Source organism: Geotrypetes seraphini, chromosome 11, assembly GCF_902459505.1.
Source record: "Geotrypetes seraphini chromosome 11, aGeoSer1.1, whole genome shotgun sequence".
Classification (NCBI taxonomy): Eukaryota; Metazoa; Chordata; class Amphibia; order Gymnophiona; family Dermophiidae; genus Geotrypetes; species Geotrypetes seraphini.
The window spans coordinates 103,508,638-103,532,705 of NC_047094.1; the positions used below are offsets into that span (position 1 = coordinate 103,508,638).

A 24,068-nucleotide genomic window follows, 5' to 3' on the forward strand; every position below is an offset into this window, starting at 1 on the left:
CGTGGCAGGAAGCACTGCTGCTGGTGAATAGGGCTTATTTTGGGGGTAGGGCTTATATTAAGACCTATCTCAAAAATCATGCTTATTTTTGGGGTAGGTCTTATTTTTGGGGAAACACGGTAGTAGTAGTTAGGATCCTAGGTGCCTTAGGAGGGTCTTACCCTCTACTCTGCAGGACAGGGCCCCTTGTAGTAACAGGTGCTCAATCTGTTAGGACTGAGCTGAGGGGGAGGATATATGAGAGATTCAGGGGGTTTCCCTCACTGAAGCTGCAGTCATACCCATGGGCAGTAGAGGGTGTTAGACAAATCTGGGGGAACTACCTGTCCCAGAATGCACTCAACTTTGCAGCTCAGTGCCGAGACTCATTAAGGAAGTAATACAGCCCTGCTGAGTCAGAGGTGAAGTACTCAGGCAGGGAGAAAGATATATGCTAAGTTCAGAGTTATTCAAGAGACGTCTCTGAGAGAGGAGGTCTCAAGGAAGAGACTTCCATTAGAGAACCTTTTACTAGCTGTGGGTTGAGAAGAACCCTGGGAAGCAAAGGGATTCTTATAAGACTGTGAGAGAGAACTATTTCCTAGCCATGGGTTGAAGAAAAGTCCTGGGAAATCTGTCAAGGACTGTTAGAAGAGCTAAGTTAAACCAACCTTATTACACTGAGGATTGTGTGGGTATGGGTGGGACGAGACCTTGAACCTTACTTAAGAAAAACTTTATCCTTGAGTTGAGAAAGGGTTTTGCCTTACCAGAGCCTGTGAGGTTACAGGCTCAGGTCTGTACTTATTTTAAAAAACTATTATACCTGCAAGAATGTCCAGGCTGTTTGTGTCAGTGGCCACAAGGACCATTTGTAAATCTATCAAGAAAAAAATGCCAGTAAATCACCACCATCACCCCTCAAAAAACAACTCAAACACCTTGAGGCATAGAGGGGTGCAATAAATTGTTCAAGATAACAGAGAATGTTAAGATTAAAACAAAGATAAGGTTACCTATTTTTATATTTCTTCAATGACAACCAGACTCAATAAATAGTTTTAAACATAAAACAAAGCAGTGACAAAGGGGAGTGGTAGGAGAGTTCTCATTCTGAAGGATAAACTGCACCATCAGAGAAAATTTCTATAAAAAAACAAAAAAAAACCCAACAAAAACCAAACACATCAAACACAAGGCAGGTAGCGAGACGACATCCTGGGACACAAACTCCAAGCTGTGTGGTTACAGCAAGGTATGGTGCATAGTTTAGACATAGGGTTAAATTGTGACATACAGAAGTTAATATTTGCATTAAAACCCAAGACTAATGTTTTTCAAAGAACTCTATTCAGTTGGGGCTAGAGTAAATACAGGAATCACACAGAACTCCACACGCCTTGGCACCAAAAGCCTGGGAAAGATCTGATCTCTTGATATTATATGTCCAAAGAGGGAGAATCTGTAAAGAGAATCTAACAGGAAAACGGCTGTTGGAAAGTGAATTCCCAGGCTCAGAAAAAGGGCAGGGTCAGACCAGGAAAAGAACTATGGGAATCGATGGGCTTCAATATTCAAATGACATTTCAGACGCTCTCCTCCCTTACCCGTTCAATCACTGATTGACAGAACAAATTTTTAAAAATGTGGTCGGCAGTGCAGCAGGCAAGTGCCCCCAAAAACATGTCACAACTGGTTTAAAACCAGCTTCTCCAAAGATCCCACCGTTACACCTGACATTTGTGAGAATGCCTTTCTATTTAAAGATGCTGGAAAAGCATTACCGTATTTTCACGTAGATAACGCGTACCCTTGTAAAACACGCACACGGGTATAGCGCGCGGGAAACCGAAATATGTTAAAAAAATTTTGTATACAGCGCACACCCGTATACCGCGCATGCTGCCCCGACTCTCCCGTTGCCGCCCGACTCTCCTTTCGCCCGCCCCGACTCTCCTCTGGCCACCCCGATTCTCCTTTCGCCCGTCCCGACTCTCCTCTCTCCCTTGAAGTCCTGTCCCCACCCTGAAAGCTTGATTCCCCCCCCCCCCGGACGTCCGATTCACCCCCCTGCAGGACCGCTCGCACCCCTACCCCGAAGGACCGCTCGCACGCACCCGCACTCCCACCCGCACCCCCACCCTGAAGAACCGCTCGCACCCCCACAGCCTCCCGACCCCCCCCCCCCATCATGTAGACGCTCCTACCGGTATCCTGCTGCTTCCTCTTGGCGGTCCCGGCCCTTCTGTGAGCCCTGCGCCTGCGCTGCTTCCTCTTCCGGCGGTCCCGCCCTTTCTCTGACGTCAGGGGTGCGGGTGCGTGCGAGCGGTCCTTCGGAGTGGGGGTGCGAGCGGTCCTGCGGGGGGGTGAATCGGACGTCGGGGGGGGAACTATGTAAAAAAAAATTTGTACAACGCGCTCACGTGTATAACGCGCAAGGTTATGCACGGTTTGTAAAATTGTGTATAACGCACGCGTTATATGCGTGAAAATACGGTACTTCTTGGTAGAGACCCCCAAGTTATGTATATATGAATGAGCTCCATGATCGGCTGTATAAAGGGTTTATAACCACAACACATCTTGTGCTGTGTTCCACAGACTTCATTCCCGCAGAACTGCCAGCCAAAATCAAGTTTCAAGTTTATTTAGTCTTGATATACTGCTTTAATTACCAAAGCGGCTTACATTTGTACAAAATTTTATAAAGTGATTTAAAATAAAAAAAATGGGAAAGACTGAACTACATGAACATTACAGACAAAACATGCTACATAAGGAAAACGGGTAGGATACATTGCGTAAAACTCAAAAGAAAGGAAAAAAACGAAAGTAACATAGCAATATAGTAGATGATGAAATAAAAAAAACTGGCACAGTCCATCCAGTTTGTCCAACAAGATATATTACATCATACCATATGCTTGAGATTAACATACGCATACCTGATCTTACATTTCATTTCATGGTGAGAAGGAAATCCTGGATAGCAAACAATGACATATCAAGGCAATGCTTTAAGGATTCTTAGCTGGCAGCATATGAGAGGTTGAACTTGCCATACTACCTTGCCCAATTTCAATTTCAACTTCACCCTTCGGTCTTCCATCCGCTTTCTCAAAACCTCCACTTCATCCTTGGTGCCGTTTAACAAAATAAGGTCACTTTCTTGAAACGCACAGCCACACTTGGACAAGAGAAAAGAAACAGAGAATTGTTTTGCATCGCTCACTCCATTGTCATTCACAAATGTCTTGTTTTTAGGTGCCCAAAGCTGCTAAGCAATGTCCTCCCAGCAAGCGCCTACTCCCCACTAACTCAGAAATGTGTTTTTTTAACTTATGTTGCACCTTCACTCTGGAATTCAATTCTTGCAGAATTAGGGCATGAGCTAAACCACCTGTCATTCTGCAAAAAAAAAAAAAAAAGATAAGAAGTATATCTTGATGGCATTTAATTCAGTGATTTGCTACAAGAATTACAGTTTTGTTTTAATAATATTGGTATGGGGTTGAGTTACACATGGGCAATTGATAGTTATATTGGAAAATGGGTTTTTTGTTTGTTTGTTTTATGTAGAATTCTTGAATCCCAGATTTTTTATAAGGAAACATTAGGTTTTTACCTCAGTAATCTTATTTCTAGCACAGAGACCTCTATTCCTGAACCTATGAGCAGTCAATCCTTTCTCAAGAGAATTCTTGTAGGGAGCTTCATTAGCATTCTTTTGCTCCGCCTCCCATCCTCTGGGCTGTCCTCAAATTCCTCAGTTCGTACCAAAGCAGATGGTCAGCCCTGGAGGAGAAATAAAATAGGGAGGGGTACGGGGACTCTCCCCAAGAAACATGTCTGTTCATATCATTAAACATATAACAGATAAACAAAACTTAACCATTTGCAATACATAACAAGGTGAAAACAAACAAGTCACCAACCTGAGCACAACATGCACTAAGAATAAAGGAGATTTTATAGATACCCCCTAGAAAGGGCAACTGGGCTTGATGGCCATTGGTCTGACCCAGTAAGGCTATTCTTATGTTCTTATGTGCTGTTACCACTGTGGCTGGCACTAAAAAACACGTTACAGTTCTGTAAAAGCCCCCCCCCAACCTAAGAACTAAACTTTGTGCCTATCTTTCCAAGCAATTGTGTGCTCAGCACGAAGTTTAGAGCTTTGACATACCACTCTCTTTTGTTTTCACAATTTGCAAATGATATGAGAGAGATACTGATTTGAAATGAATGCCTGAAGAAGGCTTTTGCTGAAACATGGCCTGTGCCAATTCCTGCTTTCATAAAGAACTGATTTGATTTTATCCCATTCACACACCTGGTGTGTTCCCACTGTATTTTGGCATACTCATCATTTCAACATTTAGATGCCCATATCAGGTCTACGCCTACGGCCTGGCCACCCTGAGTAGGCCCATTCTTACTATCAGAAGCTAAGCAGGGTTGGGCCTGGCTAGTACCTAGATGGGAGACCATCTTGAATACCAGGTGCTGTAGACTGAGGGACTCTATGTTGGGCAGCAGCAACATAGTGGAGCCACACACTGTGAGAGAGAAGGCAATGGCAAACCACTCTGCCATGAAACATCACAGGGTGGATTCCTTAATTTGCGTGTTGCTACAAGTCAGAGGCTGACTCAGTGGCATAATCCATACATCTATCAGGTCTACAGCTGGTCTAAGTGCAGGTGCTCAGATGTTAAGACTCACTGAGACAGGGTTACACCAGGGTTCTATGAAGGAGCCTAAGTGCTTTGGTTCTATTATATAACAGGCTCCAACCATGGGCTCTTGGGACACCTAAATAGAAGAGCCCAGTTGGAGAATTACTCCCTATCTGAACGCCCTACATATGAATTATTCAAATATATTGCTTCATATGACCTTAAAGAACACATGAGGTAATTTTTTATTTTCTTTAGTTTTACACACTGACATAAGAACACAAGAATAGACCAGTATCCTGTTTCCAACTATGGCCAACCCAGGTCCCAAGTACCTAACTCAGGGGTAGGCAATTCTAGGCCATTATTGAGATGGTTTGGGGAAATCCACTGCTTATTTCTAGGATAAGCAATATAAAATCTGTTTTACTACTTGGGATCCAATTAGGTCAGGGGTAGGCAATTCTGGTCCTCGAGAGCCAGAGCCAGATCAGGTTTTCAGGATCTCCACCATGAATATGTATGAGATGGATTTGCATGCACTGCCTTGAGATGCATATCTATCTCATGCATATTTATTGTGGATATCCTGAAAACTTGACCTGGCTCCGGCTCTCGAGGACCAGAATTGCCTACCCCTGACCTAGCTGGATCCCAAGTAGTAAAACAGATTTTATATTGCTTATCCTAGAAATAAGCAGTGGATTTCCCCAAACCATCTCAATAATGGCCTATGGACGTCTCTTTTAGGAAATTATCCAAGCCTTTTTTAAACCCCGCTAAGCTAACTGATTTCACCACATTCCTCGACAACGAATTCCAGTTTAATTACACATTGTGTGAAGAAATATTTTCTCCAGTTTGTTTTAAATCTACTACTTAGTAGCTTCACCGCATGCCCCCTAGTCCTGGTATTTTTAGAAAGAGTGATTCATATCTACCCTTTCCACTCCACTCCTGACCTCTATCATATCCCCCCTGAGCCTTCTCTTTTCCAAGCTGAAGAGACCTAGTCACTTTAGCCTTTCCTCATAGGGAAGTCGTCCCGCCCTTTTATCATTTTCATCGCTCTTCTGAAGATGGGACAAATGTAATCAAACGTTTGTGCCAGTCTAAGATAACAACTGCGCTGGGAGACCATAGTCTGTTATTGAGAAAGTTGCCTTTTGCTTGTTAAAATGAAAAAGGTAAAAAGTTTGTTTCTAAAAAGAATGGTAAAAATGATTTCTATTAAGCCCTAAAAGATTGCTTCTATACTGTACAGGAGGAAAGAAAGAAATACCATGAATTAAGTTCAGCTGTAGTGCACTATCTTGTCTAGAATCTAATTATCATTTAAGAAAAATCTTTGGTATCAAAGAGAAGGCATAGCAACTGGAAACAGTCATGATTCTCCTCCCACTAGAGACATTTCAAACCTCAAGTTACCAACAAGAGGATCTATTTTTCTCCCACTTGAGAAACAGTGTTGTCCATCGACAACAGCAAGGAGAGGCTGGCGGGTAAAGTGTTAACTCTGGAGGCATTACGCCACATTGAGAACAGTACAGGCTACTAGGGGTTACAAGGGCAGCAAGACTAAATCATGAGTGCATTCAGCTCTCTACAGAGATCCTTTTCACTACCTTAAAATGCTTTCCCCGACTGAACAGCATGATATGCGGCAAAACAACTTGAAAGGGTATGGCTACCTCTTACAGCACTCAAGGGACAGGCAGGGGGCAATCACTTTCTGCTTAGTGAAAGAAGGATTAAGAAAAAGTAGGCAAGAAGGTGCAACTGGATGTGTCATAAGTGAAAGCGGGTTTATGTTAATATTTAACTCATTTCATGTGATCAGGCGCAGCCCGAGAAACCATGCATCGAGTGGCTTTGCTTGCACACAGGCCCTGTGAAGGACAATGGAGGCCGAGGGAACTCCGTCATGCTTTAAGGACTTAAGCTGCTGCAAATAACAGACCCCCAATCGGCTCTGACCAGCAAAGGTAAGTCTCAAAGAGAATAACACTCAACCCATGGCATTTATTTTTGAGAAAATTGAGTTCTCTTACCTCCACAAAGGACTCTATTTATTCCACAAACTTTTTTTTTTTTTTCGGCGAAAACACTGACTTACGCCATGTAGGCTGCTCTAAACAATCCTATTTTGCTGATGCTAATATTTTCACCATACAGGGGTAATACATGTAGTCACACAGGTGTCAATATTGTTAGCCAGACAGAATGCAAAAATCTTGTTCTACTGACAATATCAGATTGTTTTTCTCAAAGCTAATTTTAGTCTTCATATCTATAAGATGCACTGTGTCCAGCAGAATAGTAATTGTAGTAATATTTATTTGGTACATTTTGTAATACTGTCATATCATCAAGAAATATCATGGCAGTTTAGTCCAATAAGGGTTTAGCAGAAAAGCACAAACACAAAGAACTAGAACAAAAAGAAGAGATAATCCAGGTATAGCCAGTAAAAAGGAAGAAAGATGGTGATGTAGCACAATAATAAGATACCAACAACAATTTATTATTTCTATAGCGCTACCAGGTGTGCACAAGAGATGGTCCCTGCTCAGAAGAGCTTACAATGTAATTATTACAGAGACACAGAGGGGGCTAAAAGGTGGTAGGGGACTATTAAGGGAATGACAGACAGACATGTTAGTTGGGTCAGTGTTTAAATGGGTAGGTTTTTAGTCTGGCTTTGAATACCGCCAGAGACGGAGCCTGACGGAGCGAGCCAGGCAAGTTGTTCCATGCATGTGGCGCAACAAGGTAGAAGGGACAGAGACAGGAGTTGGCGGTAGAGGAGAAGAGTACAGAAAGGAGGGACTTGTCTGATGAGCGGAGTTCCCAGAGGGGAGTAAAGGAGTAACAAGAGAGGCGAGATACTGAGGGACTGCAAAGCGAGTACACTTGAATGTCAGTAAGAGGAGTTTGAATCGTATTCAGAGGCGGACTGGGAGCCAGTGAAGCGACCTGAGAAGTAATGTGGGCATAACGACCCTGGCGGAATGTAAGGCACGCAGCAGCGTTCTGACCAGTTTGAAGTGGAGAGATATGGCGTAATAGACCGATGAGAAGCACACTGCAGTAATCCAAACGAGAGGTGACGAGGGCGTGCATGAGGGTTTTGGCAGCGTGCTCAGAAAGGAACAATGAGAAACAAAGAGCAGAGAGTGCATTAGAAGGGAATGAATAATCAGGAGATAATTGGTAGGGAAGCAGAGCAGGAAATGCCTAAGGGAAGAGGGAAGTCACAGAAGCAGAGCAGAGAAAACTGAGTTCTACTTATTTCACAAAAATGCTGAAAATAAAAATCCAATCACTTGACAAAACAGGGTAATTGACTTGAATGAGGGAAATCAGTACAATGTGAATGTTGTATAAATATAAACTGACTCCTATAGGGTTAAAGTCTCTAGAGAGTGATCAAATGTTTTTAATTCGCTCAGAGATATGAAACTCCGATAGGGAGTGCGAACATCCCCTTGGCAAGAGTTCACCTTCCAGTCATTGCCTTTCAATCATGTGATCAATCTCTGAGACTAGAAATCATAATTATAGCTTCTTTTTTATCTTTTTATTCTTTATATTACTTGAATTTATTCAAAAGTAATTATATTCAAATAGGAAGCAATCACGAGTTTAGAAAAGTCTTTACTTAGCTCTCAACATAATCCAGGGGTGTCAACGTGGCCTCGTTTCTGAATCTGCTTCAGGAGACCTGATAGAATATTTCAAATGCTTTCATTTCAGAAGAGATGAGATGTGGAGACCTTATAATGAAAAATTCAATGGGATCTACAAGCGTTTTGCTGTAAATTTGAGCACTGCAGCGTCTAAACTTGTGATTGCTTGCTATTTGAATATAATTACTTTTGAGTGAATTCAAGTAGTATAAATAAGAAGAAAAAAAGAATAAAAAGATAAAAAAAAGAAGCTAAAATTATGATTTTTAGTCTCAGAGACTGATCACATGACTGAAACGTAATGACTGGAAGGTGAACTCTTGCCAAGGGGGTGTTCGCACTCCCTATCAGAGTTTCATATCTCTGAGCGAATTAAAAACATTTGATCACTCTCTAGAGCAGGGGTGCCCAACGCGTCGATCGCGATCGACCAGTAGCTCAGGAAGGCAACTCGAGTTGATCGCGGAGCCCATCCCGGACTCCGTGATAGACTCGTGTTGCCGTCCTGATCTACGGGCCGATCAGCCTTCCTCTCCATTGTTCTCCCTAGGGCCTTTTAGCTGGGCGGTCCGCCCAGCTGTCATCTGCCGCTGCTGAACATAAAAAAACCCCACCAAAAAACCGGCTTGGAGATTTCAGCCCGTAGCGAATTTATGCTCCGGGCTCTAACGTGTGCGTGCCGGCTTCTCTTCTCTTCCCTCCGAAACCGGAAGTTATGTCCGGGGGGGGAGGGGAGAAGAGAAGCCGGCACGCACATGTTGAGAGCCCTGAAGCAAGCGTTCGCTACGGGCTAATGCGGGAGACAGGTTAGTGAAGCATTTGTTCTTCTTCCTGCCGGGTCCTGCCTACTTTCTGTTTCCGCGAAGGCAGGACCCGGCAGCATTTCCCCCAGTAGGTTGATCACAATCTTGGGCTGATCAGCCTTCCTCTTCCCGACGGCAGAATTGACGTCAGGGAGAGGAATGCTGGTTGGCCGAAGCAGGGAGAGCTTGGGGCCTGTTATTGGTGGTGTTTGGGTCCTGGTCCCCGATGGTAATGGCAGTGGCAGTGGCTTGGGGGAGGGCAGGGAGAAAGAAAGAAAAAGGGCAGGCAGGGAGACAGAAGGAAAGAAGAGAAACATAAAAAAATGAAAAGGAGGCAGAGAGAAAGAAAGGGCAGGGAAGAGGAAAGAAAAGTTGGGGGAAGGAATGAGGTCTGGAGGAGAGGAAGCATACAGGCTAAAAGAAGGGAAAAAAGATTGTATGCACAGTCAGAAGAAGAAAGTGCAACCAGAGACTCATGAAATCACCAGACAAGGTAGGGAAAATGATTTTATTTTAAATTTAGTGATCAAAATGTGTCTGAATTTATATCTGCTGTCTATATTTTACACTAAGGTCCCCTTTTACTAAACCGCAATAAAGGTTTTTAGCGCAGGGAGCCTATGAGTGTCGAGAGCAGTGCTGGGCATTCAGTGCAGCTCCCTGCGCTAAAAACTGCTATCGTGGTTTAGTAAAAAGGGAGGGGGTATATTTGTCTATTTTTGTATGGTTGTTACTGAGGTGATAGTGCTTAGAGTCATCTGCTTTGACCTCTTTGAAAAACCCTGGAATAGGAATGATGATTAACATTTTCTATGCATACAGTGTGCTTTGTGTTGTTTTTTTAATTTTATTATTGGTAGATCATTTTGACTTGGTCATTTAAAAAGTAGCTCGCATGCCCAAAAAGTGTGGGCACCCCTGCTCTAGAGACTTTAACCCTAAAGGAGTCAGTTTATATTTATACAAGAAAATAAAAACCCAGCACTTCTATTTTAATGGTGGTTTGCCTGCCTCAATATAAAAGGGTATTGCTATCTAGAATTAGTTGACAACAATATAGGAGAGTATTTATTTAGTAAAATTTGAAAATTCTCCATTTTTCATTAGATATAAGTTTTATATACACAGAAGAGCAGGACTTGGGTGTGATTGTATGTGATGATCTAAAGGTGGCCAAACAGGTAGAAAAGGTGACGGTGAAAGCTAGGGTGCATAGGGAGAGGTATGGCCAGTAGGAAAAAGGATGCCCCTGTGTAAGACTCTGGCGAGACCTCATTTAGAATATTGTGTACAATTCTGGAGGCCGCACCTTCAAAAAGATATAAAAGGGATGGAGTCAGTCCAGAGGAAGGCTACTAAAATGGTGCATGGTCTTTGTCATAAGGCATATGGGGACAGACTTGAAGATCTTAATCTGTATACTTTGGAGGAAAGGCGGGAGAGAGGAGATATGATAGAACATAAGAATATAAGCATGGCCGCTGCCGAGTCAGACCATGGGTCCATCATGCCCAGCAGTCCGCTCCCGCGGTGGCCCCCCCAGGTCCATGACCTGTAAGTGATCTTATACCTAAAACCTTCTATTTCCTAATCATTTAATATCCAGTATTGTAACCCTCTAACTATACCCTTCAATCCCCTTTTCCTTCAGGAAATCATCCAATCCCATTTTGAAACCCAAAATCGTACTCTGCCCTACCACCTCCTCTGGAAGCGCATTTCAGGTGTCCACCACCCTCTGAGTGAAGAACTTCCTAGCATTTGTTTTGAATCTGTCTCCTTTCAATTTTTGCGAATGCCCTCTTGTTTTTGTTGCCCCTCATTTGAAAGGAAGCTCTGGAATGAGAGGACATAGGACAAATTTGTCCCTGTCCCCCACAGGATCTCAATTTCCCCGTCCCATCCCCGTGAGTTTTGTCACTGTCCCTGTCCTTGCCCCATTCCTGTAAGCTCTGCCTTAACCGCACAAGCCTCAAACACTTATGATTTTTAACATGTTTGAGGCTTGTGCAGATGAGGATAGAGATTGCAGGAATGGGGCAGGGGCAGAAAAAGAACTTGCAGGGACAGGATGGGAAAATGAGTTCCCACGGGGACGAGAAAATATTTGTCCCTGAGTCATTCTCTAGATCAGGGGTAGGGAACTCCGATCCTCAGAACCGTATTCCAGTCGGCTTTTCAGGATTTCCTCAATGAATATGCATGAGATCTATTTGCATGCACTGCTTTCAATGCATATTCATTGGGGAAATCCTGAAAACCCGACTGGAATACAGCTCTCGAGGACCGGAGTTCCCTACCCCTGCTCTAGATTGTTGTACATGAAAAAAAATAAGACATCCCCGAAAGTAAGCCTTAGTGTGTTTTTTTGGACCTGAAATTAATATAAGACACTGTCTTATTTTTGGGGAAACACGGTACATTTTCTGTGGTCATCACTGGCTGTGTTGCTCAATTCCAAATCTGCAATTACTAGAAGGACATTAGTAGGACTGTGTATCTCGCTGAACTGGCTTTAAAGAAGAAAAACAAACAAGTGCAAAGCAGTCCTGCTGCTGACGATCCACCACCTTACTCAATGCAGCATACTAACTGAAATGAGGCTGAAACGCAAAAATGATACAGGGATTGTGGGAAAACACCTAAAAAAGAACCGCTAGGTAGGGAGTGCTGCAGCACAGAACAAAGGGCAAATGAAAAACTTAGTGACAGAATAAAGAAAAGGCCTGAGCTCAAGGACTGGATGCAACCATAGTCCTTAAACTAACTTCAAATGTGAATTAAGTCAACTCGGGTCAGAGTGTCTCAGAGAATGCTGTTCTGCAATGGCAGAAGGAAGTAAATCCATTTGTGGGAAAATAGGAAAATGGAAAAACTTGATCTTTCTGCAAGGAAGTCATCTTTTGCCTTTGAAATATTGGGATCCTAAAAGGGATATACTAATGTCTAATATACATTATGATGGGACATAATGTATTGTTCGCTCCATAAGACGCACTTTTTCCCCCCTAAAAAAGTGGGTGAAAATAAGGGTACGTCTTATGGAACCAATACCCAACCCCTCCCCCCCACCCGCAAGTTATCTTATTTAGTTCCTCCGGCAGTTCTGCGGTCCTGCCTTTCCCTCCGGCTGACTGCCAAACTAGCTGTAGCAGCGTCGGAGCGGCACAAAAGGCAAGCGTACGTTTTTTGCGCGCCTGCCTTGTCCCGGGCCGCTCTGTGAATGGCTACCATCAGTTCTTGCACGAGAACTGACGGCAGCCAATCATGGAATGGCAGGGGAGAAGGCATGCGAAAAGTGCACGCCTGCCTTTTGTGCACTGACGGCAGCCATTACAGAGCGGCGCGGGACAAGGCAAGCACGCAGAAAGTGCGCATTTGCCTTTTGCACCGCTCTGACACTGCTGCAGCTAGTTCGGGAGTCAACTGGAGGGAAGAGCAGGACCGCCGGAAGAACTAAAATAAGCTACGGGGGAGTTCAGGGGGGCCCTGTCTGCTTGCCTTGGGGTGGGGGGCCATGCCTGCCTGCCCCTAGGCCTGCCTGCCTGTCACTAGGCCACTAGGCCTGCCTGCCCTGTGCTCTGTCCCGGCCTACCACTAGACCACCAGAGGGGGGACAGGGTGTGGAGCCTGGCAGGGAGAATTTGGTTCAGAATGTTTTTTTTCTTGTTTTGTTTTCCTCCTCTAAATCTAGGGTGCGTCTTATGGTGCGAAAAATACGGTACTTCCTAAATTATGTCTGCTTATGCTCAAAAATAAGTTATTTCCTTATTTCCTGCCACTGCAAGACAGCTCCTCACCAATAATACTGTCCCTTTCTCAAATCTATATACAGTGGTGCCTCACACAACGAACTTAATCCGTTCCAGGAGCAAGTTTGTTATGTGAAACGTTCGTTGTGTGAAACGCGTTTTCCCATAAGAATACATGTAAAACAAAATAATTCGTTCTGCAGCCCTGTTTTCCCATAAGAATACATGTAAAACAAAATAATTCGTTCTGCAGCCCTACATTTCCCTCCCTCCACCTCACCTTATATGCAGAGTTTGCCAGCTTTCTTTTTCACCCAGCCGCACGCTTTCAAAAAGCTGTGCACGCGCAGCTGCTGAAGTTGATCAATGTTCTCCTCTCCTGCAACTTCCGGTTTCCGGTTGCGTCAGAGGAGAAGATTGAACAACAGAGCATGCGCGCATGTGCTGCTCTTTGAAAGTGTGTGGCTGGCCGAAAAAGAAAGCCGGAAAACTCGGCATCTAAGGTAAGGTGGAGGGAGATGATGGAACACTGCATTCAGACAGGAGGGTGCTGCTGTTCCCGGCTCACATTAGGAAGCGGCGAGAGTAGTTCCGCCCCCCCCCCCCCGGGCCCCTCGGGCGACTTCGTTGTGTGAAACGAAGTTCGTTATAGGGAGCAAGACAAAAAGTTCGTTATGCGCAGCGTTCGCTGTACGAGGCGTCCGTTATGTATGTGTGTATGTATGTATGTGTGTGTGTATGTGCCGCGATCACGCAAAAACGGCTTGACCGATTTGAACGAAACTTGGTATGCAGATCCCTTACTACCTGGGATGATATGTTCTGGGGGTCTCGCGGCCCACCTGCACACGTGGGCGGAGCTACAAACAGAAAATCAGATTTCACCCATTCATGTCAATGGAAAAAATGTAAAAAGCTGCCATTCTCACAGTAATTCAAAAACGGCTTGACCGATTTGAACGAAACTTGGTATGCAGATCTCTCACTACCTGGGGTGATATGTCCTGGGGGTCTCGCGGCCCACCTGCACACGTGGGCGGAGCTACAAACAGAAAATCAGATTTCACCCATTCATGTCAATGGAAAAAATGTAAATAGCTGCCATTCTCACAGTAATTCAAAAACGGCTTGACCGATTTGAACGAAACTTGGTATGCAGATCCCTCACTACCTGGGGTGATATGTTCTGGGGGTCTCTCGGCCCACAACTCTATGTTGCTTGCTCAAGGGTGGGTTCACCCAAGAATTTATATGTTCTTGCTCCTGGAGGTGAAACTAAAAATGTTGTTTATAATCAAGTTTTGCGTTAGTTGTATTGTATTCATTTTGTCAAATATTTCACATTATAATTTGAATATATGTGTGTGTGTGTATGTATGTATGTTCCAGCATAATTCTTCAATGCATGGACAGATTTCAACCAAACTTGACATACACATTACTTACTATCTGAGGACAAACACTGTGGGGGTGGGAAGGGGGGATATGTAAAAATGATTGAAAATGACAGATTTTAGTATCTACCCCATAGTGTTTTCGGGCTCACAGATGAATACTCAGCATAACTCTGAAACGCATGGAGAGATTTCAACCAAACTTGGTACACATATGACTTACTATCTGGGGAAAAATATTGTGCAGGTGGGACGGGGTAAAATACTGTGGGGGTGGGAAGGGGTGATATGTTAAAATTTTCAAAAGCGACAGATATTAATGTCCAACCCATAGTTTTCGGGCTCGCAGAGATGAATACCGACACTCCTGATGCCATTTAAGTCTAAGTTCAGCCCCATAGAGAGGGACATTCCTTTGGGACATGTGGAGGGTAGGGGGATGGGACATGGGGGTGGGGCATATGGGACATGTGGGGGGGGTAACGTGGGGGGTGGGACATGTGGGACATAGGGGGGTGGGACATGTAGGGGGTTGGACATTTTGGGATAAATAAATATCCGGGCAACGCCGGGTAATCAGCTAGTCTCTAATAAGAATCCAGACCTATTACATTAGATATATTATGCTGAGAAAACTACAAAACCAAAACAAGTGATAAGTAATTTACCAAACTAATTTCAATAATTGCTATTGGCAATAATACGTGTATTAATGAAATCCTTCTACAGCACTTGACATATACGATCATAACAAAAACAATTCCTTGGGAAGATTAATTTGACCAACCTTAAATGCCAAAGAAGAACCAGATACAGTCAAACCTCGGTTTACGAGTAACCCGGTTTGCGAGTGTTTTGCAAGATGAGCAAAACATTCTTGCAAAACGTGTCTCGCAAACCGAGTGTTGACTTGATTTGCGAGCACCCCCCGATAATCGGCATCGCTCCCCCCCACTCACAAAGGGCCCCCTCCCGCTCGAATCGGCACCCCCCCCCCGCGAGAATAGGAACCCCCCCGCCCGACCTTTTGGCACCGGCACGCGGCCCACAAGAGCCGGTGCCGCTTGAAGATCTTCTTCCCAGTCTCTGCTGGCTTTGAGCATGCATCTGCGCATGCTCAAGCCCTTCTAATTTTCCCTCTCGCCAAGAATCTCAGCGAAAGGGAGAATTAGAAGGGCTTGAGCATGCGCAGATGCATGCTCAAAGCCGGCAGAGATTGGGAAGACGAAGATCTTCAAGCGGCACCAGCACCGGCACTTGTGGGCTGCGTGCCGGTGCCAAAGGGGGGGTGAGTTAATGTTGGTCGGGCGGAGGGTTCCTGTTCTCGTGGGGGGGGTGCCGATTTGAGCGGGAGGGGGGCCTTTGCGAGCGGGGGGGAGCGGTTCTCGTGCCGGTGCCAGACGGGGGGGGGGGGGGTGAGTTAAAGTTGGTCGGGCGGGGGGTGCCTGTTCTCACGGGGGGTGCCAGATCACGCGGGGGGGGGGGGGGGTGGACTTTGCGAGCGGAGGGGAGCAGCGCCCTAGCCTCGGGGGGGGGGAACATATCAAAGCGAGTTTCCATTATTTCCTATGGGGAAACTCGCTTTGATAAACGAGCATTTTGGATTACGAGCATGCTCCTGGAACGGATTATGCTCGTAATCCAAGGTACCAAGTATTTGAAAAAAAGAAGTCATAGCAGCAATTGACGCTTTATCGAAAAACAAGTCACCCGGTATTGATATATTCCAATTGAATTAATCAAAGGCTCAGAATTAAACTACTGCAGTTAAATTTCAGCACACTGTAACTTCCTTTCCAACACCTAACAAGGAAAGATATGCAGAGCAGTTTTTAGCAGCCATCTTTCCTGCAAATATTTATGAAAAGTTTGGGCAACATCTGCAAATTTCCAAAGGAAAACCTAGCTTTGAATTCTATACACAATGTACATTATGCCAATATGAGACTAGTTGAAGGTGATTTATTATGGAATAATATAACAGCACAGCCAAGGTTGCTTTCTGATATTCAAACATTTAAGAACCTATTGAAAACAACTTTGCTTGTGGCGGCTTTCTCTTGATTGACCTTGGATCCTGATTGAAGATGCTTCAGATATGTTTGTTTACTTATTTGTATGTTGATGGCGGGTTAGACATTTTTTAAATAAATAAATAAGCCTAAATCAGATTGCTATAAGTTAGAGAGAGAGTGCACACACATAAATCAGTCCATTTGAAGGGAAATAAATGTTTACAACATTTTGACTAGATCTGTCGAGTTTAAAGGTATTGTTTTCATTTCTTTTATAGAAATATTCCTGCTATGCAAAGTGGCTTCTCAAGATCAAATGGTTCAGGCGAAACCGTGTACATAGGTGATATAAAAAGGTGTGAAATATTCATTCCATCTCTTATCTGCATAGTTGGAAGAGGAATGATTAGTCAAAGCTGGAATATTTAGAGTGAAACACCAGGGAGGTCATTTCAAAACCATCTTGACGGCACTGAATATTGGGCTGGCACCCACAAAGCTATTTTTAATTGCTAACACCTTCCTGATCCCCATCCTGGCCTAAAAGCCCCACCCCCCTCTTTCCTCCCCACTCCCTCCAGGTCACGATGCTCTGTACTCCTGCCTCCACTCCCACCCGATGTCTAGGTAGGTCCCCCTGGGCCTACCCGTCTCCCTGAAGGTCCAGTGGGGTTGTTGGTGATACGAGTGCACCCGTCAAAATAAAGCCACAAGGGGTAGGCGCGAGGGGGCTATTAGAGAGGCAAGGAGGGAGATCAGGAGGGTTTTGTCAGCTAAAAAAAAGTTATGTAGGTGCTGGCACCTGCATAACTCCTTAATGCGGCCCTGGCTGAATACTGGACGGCCCGCATTAGCTCCAGTGCCCAGCTCACCCACATTTAGTCCCCCAGTATTCAATGCCGGGCACCGGAACTGAATACTGGGGGGGGGGGCTAATTTAACCAGAAAAGGTAAGAATTAAAAGGCAATGCAAAGAGTTAAAAGGTAAGAGTTTAAAAAAATGACGACTTCGCTGGTAGAATATTGGGGTGGGGGAGAGGAATTTTCCTATTAGGTTGTGCATCAGCTCAGAGGAGCACACAGAAATTTTAAAAAGTGTTTGTTTCACCAGGACTTTACTTAAGGGATTAAGAGTGACCCCATTTAAAAAAAATATTTCTACTTCCAATGTTTAAAAACACCCAAGTAGCTTCAAACGTTAATTGCTCTTCACTCGTACTTTTCTGGGCTGGAGCTTTTAGGTATACGTGCTGACACTTCCCTGCAGACATGGATATTTTTTAACCTTCACATATAATACTAATCTTACAGTCCTCCAATCTTGAAAAAAGAGATTAGTATTCATATATGGAGGTTAAAAAATGGCCATGTCTGCAGGGAAGTGTCAGCACGTATACCTAAAAGCTCCAGCCCAGAAAAGTACGAGTGAAGAGCAATTAACGTTTGAAGCCGTATTCGAGGTTTTTCAAGATTCGTGGGGGTTCCTGGAACGGAACCCTCGCGAATATCGGGGGAATACTGTACATGTGTATGTTCCAGCACGTACAGAGGAGGCAGGAATTTTGAAAAGTTCTGTATGGGAATAAAGACCTGCATCGTGCCAGAGCTTTTAGGTATACGTGCTGACACTTCCCTGCGGACATGGCCATTTTTAACCTCCATATATGAATACTAATCTCTTTTTTCAAGATTGGAGGACTGTAAGATTAGTATTATATGTGAAGGTTAAAAAATGGCCATGTCCACAGGGAAGTGTCAGCACGTATACCTAAAAGCTCTGGCACGATGCAGGTCTTTATTCCCATACAGAACTTTTCAAAATTCCTGCCTCCTCTGTACGTGCTGGAACATACACATGTACAGTATTCCCCCGATATTCGCGAGGGTTCCGTTCCAGGAACCCCCACGAATCTTGAAAAACCTCGAATACGGTTTTTCATGGGGGAGGCTGAAGAGGGTAGCGGAAGAGCAGCCGGATCGCCGCAAATGCAGGAAATCACTCGCAGTATGCTCCGACCGCCTCTTCCTGCACTAAGTCGGGCCTTATCCAATCAGGAGCTGCGTGTCAAAGCAGTTCCTGATTGGATAAGGCCTGACTTAGTGCAGGAAGAGGCAGTCGGAGCATACCATGAGTGATTTCCTGCACTCGCGGCGCTCCGGCTGCTCTCTCTCCTGCTGCCCTCTCCTTGTCAGCGGTTCGCGGTCAGAAAATACCACGAATGACCGGGACCGCAAACCGCCGACCGCGAACGACCAGGGAAACACTATTAATATTCTTTCCCGAAATGTAGCTTCTCTAGATCGAATGGTTCAGAAGTAACTGTGCACATGATGATAGAAAAAGTTTCTCTCTCATGTCCAACCTATACAATATAGCCCAAGAAATCTCACACTCAGAAAGAAGGCTGCAGCACTAGAAGTTGAAAACTCACAGTCCTTCAACTGTACTGAACCTTATCTCTCAGGGCCAGATGCACGGAACTCTGGCACTGCGGTGGAAAACACCAGTTTAACTGCGATTCTAAAGTACCAGGCGACACTCAACGCTAATAGCATGCAAATTATATGCACGCTATTAGAGTCAAGTATTGGCAGTAAAGGGGAAGAAATGTGTTTGGCGTAAGGCCCAGAAAAATATATGGCTGCGATCGCCAGAGCTCAAAAGAAGGCAGAAGCAGCAGCAAGCAGGGGGGGGGGGGCCAAAACGTGAAGCTGAAGCTGTTTGCTATGGCAGCAGTTTGGAATGGTGTTTTTTTTTTTGGGGGGGGGGGGTCAGACATGGTGATTTTAGATGCATCGGTTACACACATACAAAACACATATTCCACATGTGCAGCTTTTTAAAATGCTAGCAGACTGCTCCGCGAGAAGTCACTCCCATGTTACCTGCAGCTCCAGACCTGCCGGAAAATTGTGCATGCTAAAAGGCAGGCATTACACAGAGTGCTCATTTTAATACTAATGAGCTCACTGTAATGCATTTGCATAGGATTCCCAGTGGCTGCTATTGCGAACGATAAAAAAAAGTGCATCAGAGGCTGAAATAACTTGCAAGTTAGACTGGTTACAACCAGTCTAAATTGAACTTTACTAGCACAGTAAGCTTTAAGCACTAGGGCAGGGGTGTCAAAGTCCCTCCTCGAGGGCCGGAATCCAGTCGGGTTTTCAGGATTTCCCCAATGAATATGCATTGAAAGCAGTGCATGCAAATAATCTCATGCAGATTCATTGGGGAAATCCTGAAAACCCGACTGGATTCTGGCCCTCGAGGACCGAGTTTGACACCTGTGCACTAGGGCCTCAGTGAGCATCTGCAGAAACATGTCTCTCAAAACACACGTTCAAATGGTCTAACTCTAGTACCCCTGAGAATCATGTGGCATTAAAGCAGGGGTGTCAAAGTCCCTCCTCGAGGGCCGCAGTCCAGTCGGGTTTTCAGGATTTCCCCAATGAATATGCATGAGATCCATTAGCATACAATGAAAGCAGTGCATGCAAATAGATCGCATGCATATTCATTGGGGAAATCCTGAAAACCCGACTGGATTGCGGCCCTCCAGGAGGGACTTTGACACCTCTGCATTAAAGGTATGCACAAGATTTACGAGCCTCAAGTTGGAGCATTACTACTACTGATGATGCAGAACAGATAACCTATACCAGTGTATCTCAAACTGTGGGCCAAGGCACACTAGTGTGCCTCCTGAGATTTCAGGTGTGCCGCGGTACACTAGGAAGGAGGAGAGGCTCGTCCTGTAGTCAATCAGTGGGCGCCAGCACCTATCCTTCTCTCCGGCCCTCTTCCCTTCTGGCACCCCTGGAGAGCCTTCACACACACGCAGACATCGACATGAAGATGTCACGCATGCGTTTGATGTCATCCCGACAATATCCACGCACTTCCAGGTGCCTCGAGCCACAGCCACTACCTTTAGTGTGCCGCGGCTTGTGAAAGTTTGCGGAACACTGACCTATACAGTCCAAACAACCCCACCCTCTTAAAAAGACTCAGCTTCTAAAAGCATACTGGCTACGTGCATGGTATTTAAAACAATTTTAGTACAGATAAGAACAAATCAACAGTACCTATCATTTTATTAACAATCTGAATGTGCAAACCATTTAGCAAGGTTTTGTCCAATAAAAGCAAAGTACTTGCACTAAAGGGAAGACATCATAACCTCAATATAAACATTTCTTTCTTCCCCTTCTGCAGATTTTCCAAAACAAAGCATGGTGCAAAGAAAGTTTCAGAACAGGAAACGATGACCCAGCTGGATGCAGCCAAGTCTGGATTTATTCTTTGCCTTGGCATCTGTATCTTTATCTGCACTTTTATTTATATAAACTCTTCTGCTCCTAAGGAGTCAACTGCACAGCCGTTTCTCCCCAATTTACTCGAATGTGGATTTTACCCAGATGAGCTCTGTTCAGCTCTCTTCCGAGGGGTAACGGCAGCGCCAATAATTGGAAATTTCTGTCAGCAAGCTATTCCCCAGAGGGCAACACAAGTCTCCAACCTTCTGCAAAATCCAGGCAACTGCTCGAGAATGGTTAAAGAACTGCATTTCATAACAAAAGCTTTGTCGGAGGAAGAAGCCAGTTTCTCCCTGGCGTACATCGTAACCATTCACAAAGAGCTGGAGATGTTTGTGAAGCTACTCAGAGCCATATATGCACCTCAGAATGTTTACTGCATCCACATTGATGAAAAGTCCTCCAAGACCTACAAGAATGCTGTCCAAAGCTTGGTCAACTGTTTTGACAATGTTTTCATTGCATCCAAGAGAGAGAACGTGGTATATGCAGGATTTTCAAGACTCCAAGCAGACATTAACTGTATGAAGGACCTACTTCGTTCCAAAATTCAGTGGAACTATATCATTAACCTTTGTGGGCAGGATTACCCAATTAAGACAAATCAGGAAATCATTCGTTACCTTAAGAGCAAATGGAATGGGAAAAACGTAACCCCTGGTATCATCCAACCGGCCCATATAAAACACAGAACACGTGTTAGCTATAAGGAGTTTGTTAATGTTGGAGTGTCGTATGTATATCCTACTAGCAACGTAAAAGACGGACCGCCACATAACCTCACCATATATTTCGGTACAGCTTATTACGTGCTTACTAGGAAGTTTGCAGAGTTTGCACTGACGGATGAACGTGCAAAAGATTTACTTCAATGGTCAAAGGACACGTACAGTCCAGATGAGCACTACTGGGTTACGCTGAATCGTTTGAAAGGCAAGGAATATATTTTTTAAGAACTCAAGCCTACCCGCCTATTATAAAAATAAAAAAAAGCGTAAACTTTGATAGTACCACATAAGAGACGTGCACAGTTCACTTCATAAGGAAAACAGCAAGGCAAACGATCTACTATTTCTAGCGTGGAGCAGAAGACAACAGGCAGATCCCATAAAGAAAAAAATGTATTTCATCAAAAAGCTCCGAGGAACAGGGCCCGATGTGGCCGTGTTTCGCTGCGTCAGGGGCATACAATCGGCTGCTTTTGATATCAGCCGATTGTATGCCGTTGATGCAAGCTTGTAAGCGAAACACGGCCACATCGGCACTATACCTGGGAGCAATTTGATTAAATACAAATTTTTTTCTTCATACGATCTGCTTGTTGTCTTCTGTTCCAGTTCACTTCATATACATCATACATGAACATAAAGAAATATTACCAGGCAATACAGTGATTAGCGCGCTTGACAGTACTATAGAAATGATAAGTAGTAGTAGCAGTGCGTAAAACCATGAATCTAGGACTCACATTTTACTATTCACTAAGGGGCTGATTCTTTAAAGGGCATCTAACTTAATTGGCATAATGCCCTTAATAGCTTGAATAATTGGGGTAAAAAAAAAAGTAATTGGACGATAGATGCCTATCACTTGGCACTTAGTAGCGCTTAATACCTAAGTGAGTGTTTCTATGGGTGGAGCATGACTTAGGCACGATTCTCCAAAAACTTACACGTCTGAATTGTAGGTCTTTAAAACCCTCACCTACATTTCAGGCACCTAAGTTTTTACATAGGCGCCACTAGGCACTGTTTACAGAATTGCGGCTAAGTGCAATAAGAACATAAGAATAGCCTTACTAGGCCAGACCAATGGTCCATCAAGCCCAGTAGCCCGTTCACACGGTAGCCAATCCAGGTCACCAGTACCTGGCCAAAACCTAAGGTGTAGCAATATTCCAAGCTACCGATCCAGGGCAAGCAGTGGCTTCCCCCATGTCTTTCTCAATAACAGACTATGGACTTTTCCTCCAGGAACTTGTCCAAACCTTTCTTAAAACCAGCTACGCTATCTGCTCTTACCACAACCTCGGCAATGCGTTCCAGAGCTTAACTATTCTCTGAGTGGAAAAAAAATTTCCTCCTATTGGTTTTAAAAGTATTTCCGTGTAACTTCATCGAGTGTTCCCTAGTCTTTGTAATTTTTGACAGAGCGAAAAATCGATCCACTTGGACCCGTTCTACTCCACTCAAGATTTTGTAGACTTCAAGCATATCTCCCCTCAGCCGTCTCTTTTCCAAGCTGAAGAGCCCTAACCGTTTTAGTCTTTCCTCATTTTTCTAGACTCTTGCCAATTTAGATGCCCTTTATAGAATCAGCCCCTAAATGACACTAAAAGAGGCATTTTTGATAGACTGTCTAAGTCCGACTTTGGACGTTTCCGCAAGGACATCCGAAGCCAGGTGGGGAAAACAACCATGTTTGAAACCGCAAACTGTTTATCTTTTTCTTTTATTGAAAATGGCTTGTCTAGATGTTCTGGTCCTTAGGACGTCTATCTTTTTGGGCCATTTTCAAAATCAAAAGTCTTAAAACAAGCCCATCTGAACGTGAATGGGGCCAGCAGTTTAATGCACTGGCCACAAAGACATGCCAACAGAGCAGTGGAGCACCTTAAGGGACACTGCTGTGAACGTCACATAAAGGATGTCAGGTACACATTTCACCATAACCCCCTTAAAGTGTATGGTGAGCCCTCCAAAACCTACTATACCCACCTGTCTACCATCCCAATAGCCCTTATAGCTGCAGGTGTCACCTATTTGGCAGTACAGTAAGTTTTGGGTGAGTTTTGAAGGCTTCACATTTTCCACCATAAATGAAGTAAATAGGGTGGAGTATGGGCCTGGATTCCTCTCTCTATGGTTCATGACACCACCCCAACAGTCTACTCCAGACACCTGCTGCTGATCTCCCATAATATCTGCAGTTGTCATAGAAGCTGGTACGCCCCGTTTCTTTCACATCTTTAGGGAGCAGCAGGGGGATCAGTGACTACTTGGGGGAGTGTGAGGGGTCAAACCTTCATGCATCCAGTGGCCATCTTGTCACTTTGAATACTTTTTTCTAACTTTGGTGTCTATTATTGAATAATTTGAGCTCATTGAACAAGACTGGTGACAACACATAGTATTCTGTTTTACAGTATATTACACACAGGTATGACTCAGTTCCAAAAAGCTTGCTTGCCATGTAAGTGGGCACCCAAGGTATTTTCTTGTTCAAGTTTAGAATTGTTCATTATTTCCAATATGGAAATAAGTTTTTGCAGCATTATTTAGCTTGGCAACACTAGGTAAATCTTAACAAAATTCAGCCTCACAGGTCTAAAATGAAATATGGCCATAATAATAAGTTGTAGTGATACAAACTTTTGATGGGACTCAGCTAACTACTTTTGTATTAATGGCTACAGCTTTTCCAATGATTTTGTTTATATC

General features: G+C 44.3%; 2 protein-coding genes across 4 annotated transcripts in view; one reads left to right on the forward strand and one right to left on the reverse strand.

Moving 5' to 3' along the window:
• Window positions 1-24,068, reverse strand: part of RTF2 (replication termination factor 2) — a 90,423-nt gene that overhangs the window by 17,394 nt on the left and 48,961 nt on the right. The window contains exon 6 of one of the 2 annotated variants that reach the window (XM_033963771.1): window positions 3,047-3,166. The exons of the other annotated variant lie outside the window; for it this stretch is intronic. Coding sequence (XP_033819662.1) covers window positions 3,047-3,166 — 120 coding nt within the window. The remainder of the gene's footprint in view (window positions 1-3,046; window positions 3,167-24,068) is intronic. 2 annotated transcript variants of the gene reach the window in all.
• LOC117369329 (beta-1,3-galactosyl-O-glycosyl-glycoprotein beta-1,6-N-acetylglucosaminyltransferase 7-like) overlaps window positions 6,190-24,068 on the forward strand; it is a 33,421-nt gene continuing 15,542 nt past the window's right edge. Inside the window, exons 1-4 of one of the 2 annotated variants that reach the window (XM_033963767.1) lie at window positions 6,190-6,339; window positions 6,499-6,643; window positions 16,590-16,667; window positions 20,528-21,561. In XM_033963767.1, the coding sequence (XP_033819658.1) occupies window positions 16,603-16,667; window positions 20,528-21,561 (1,099 nt within the window). In that variant the 5' untranslated portion in view covers window positions 6,190-6,339; window positions 6,499-6,643; window positions 16,590-16,602. The remainder of the gene's footprint in view (window positions 6,340-6,498; window positions 6,644-16,589; window positions 16,668-20,527; window positions 21,562-24,068) is intronic. The other variant, XM_033963768.1, reaches the window with a different exon arrangement.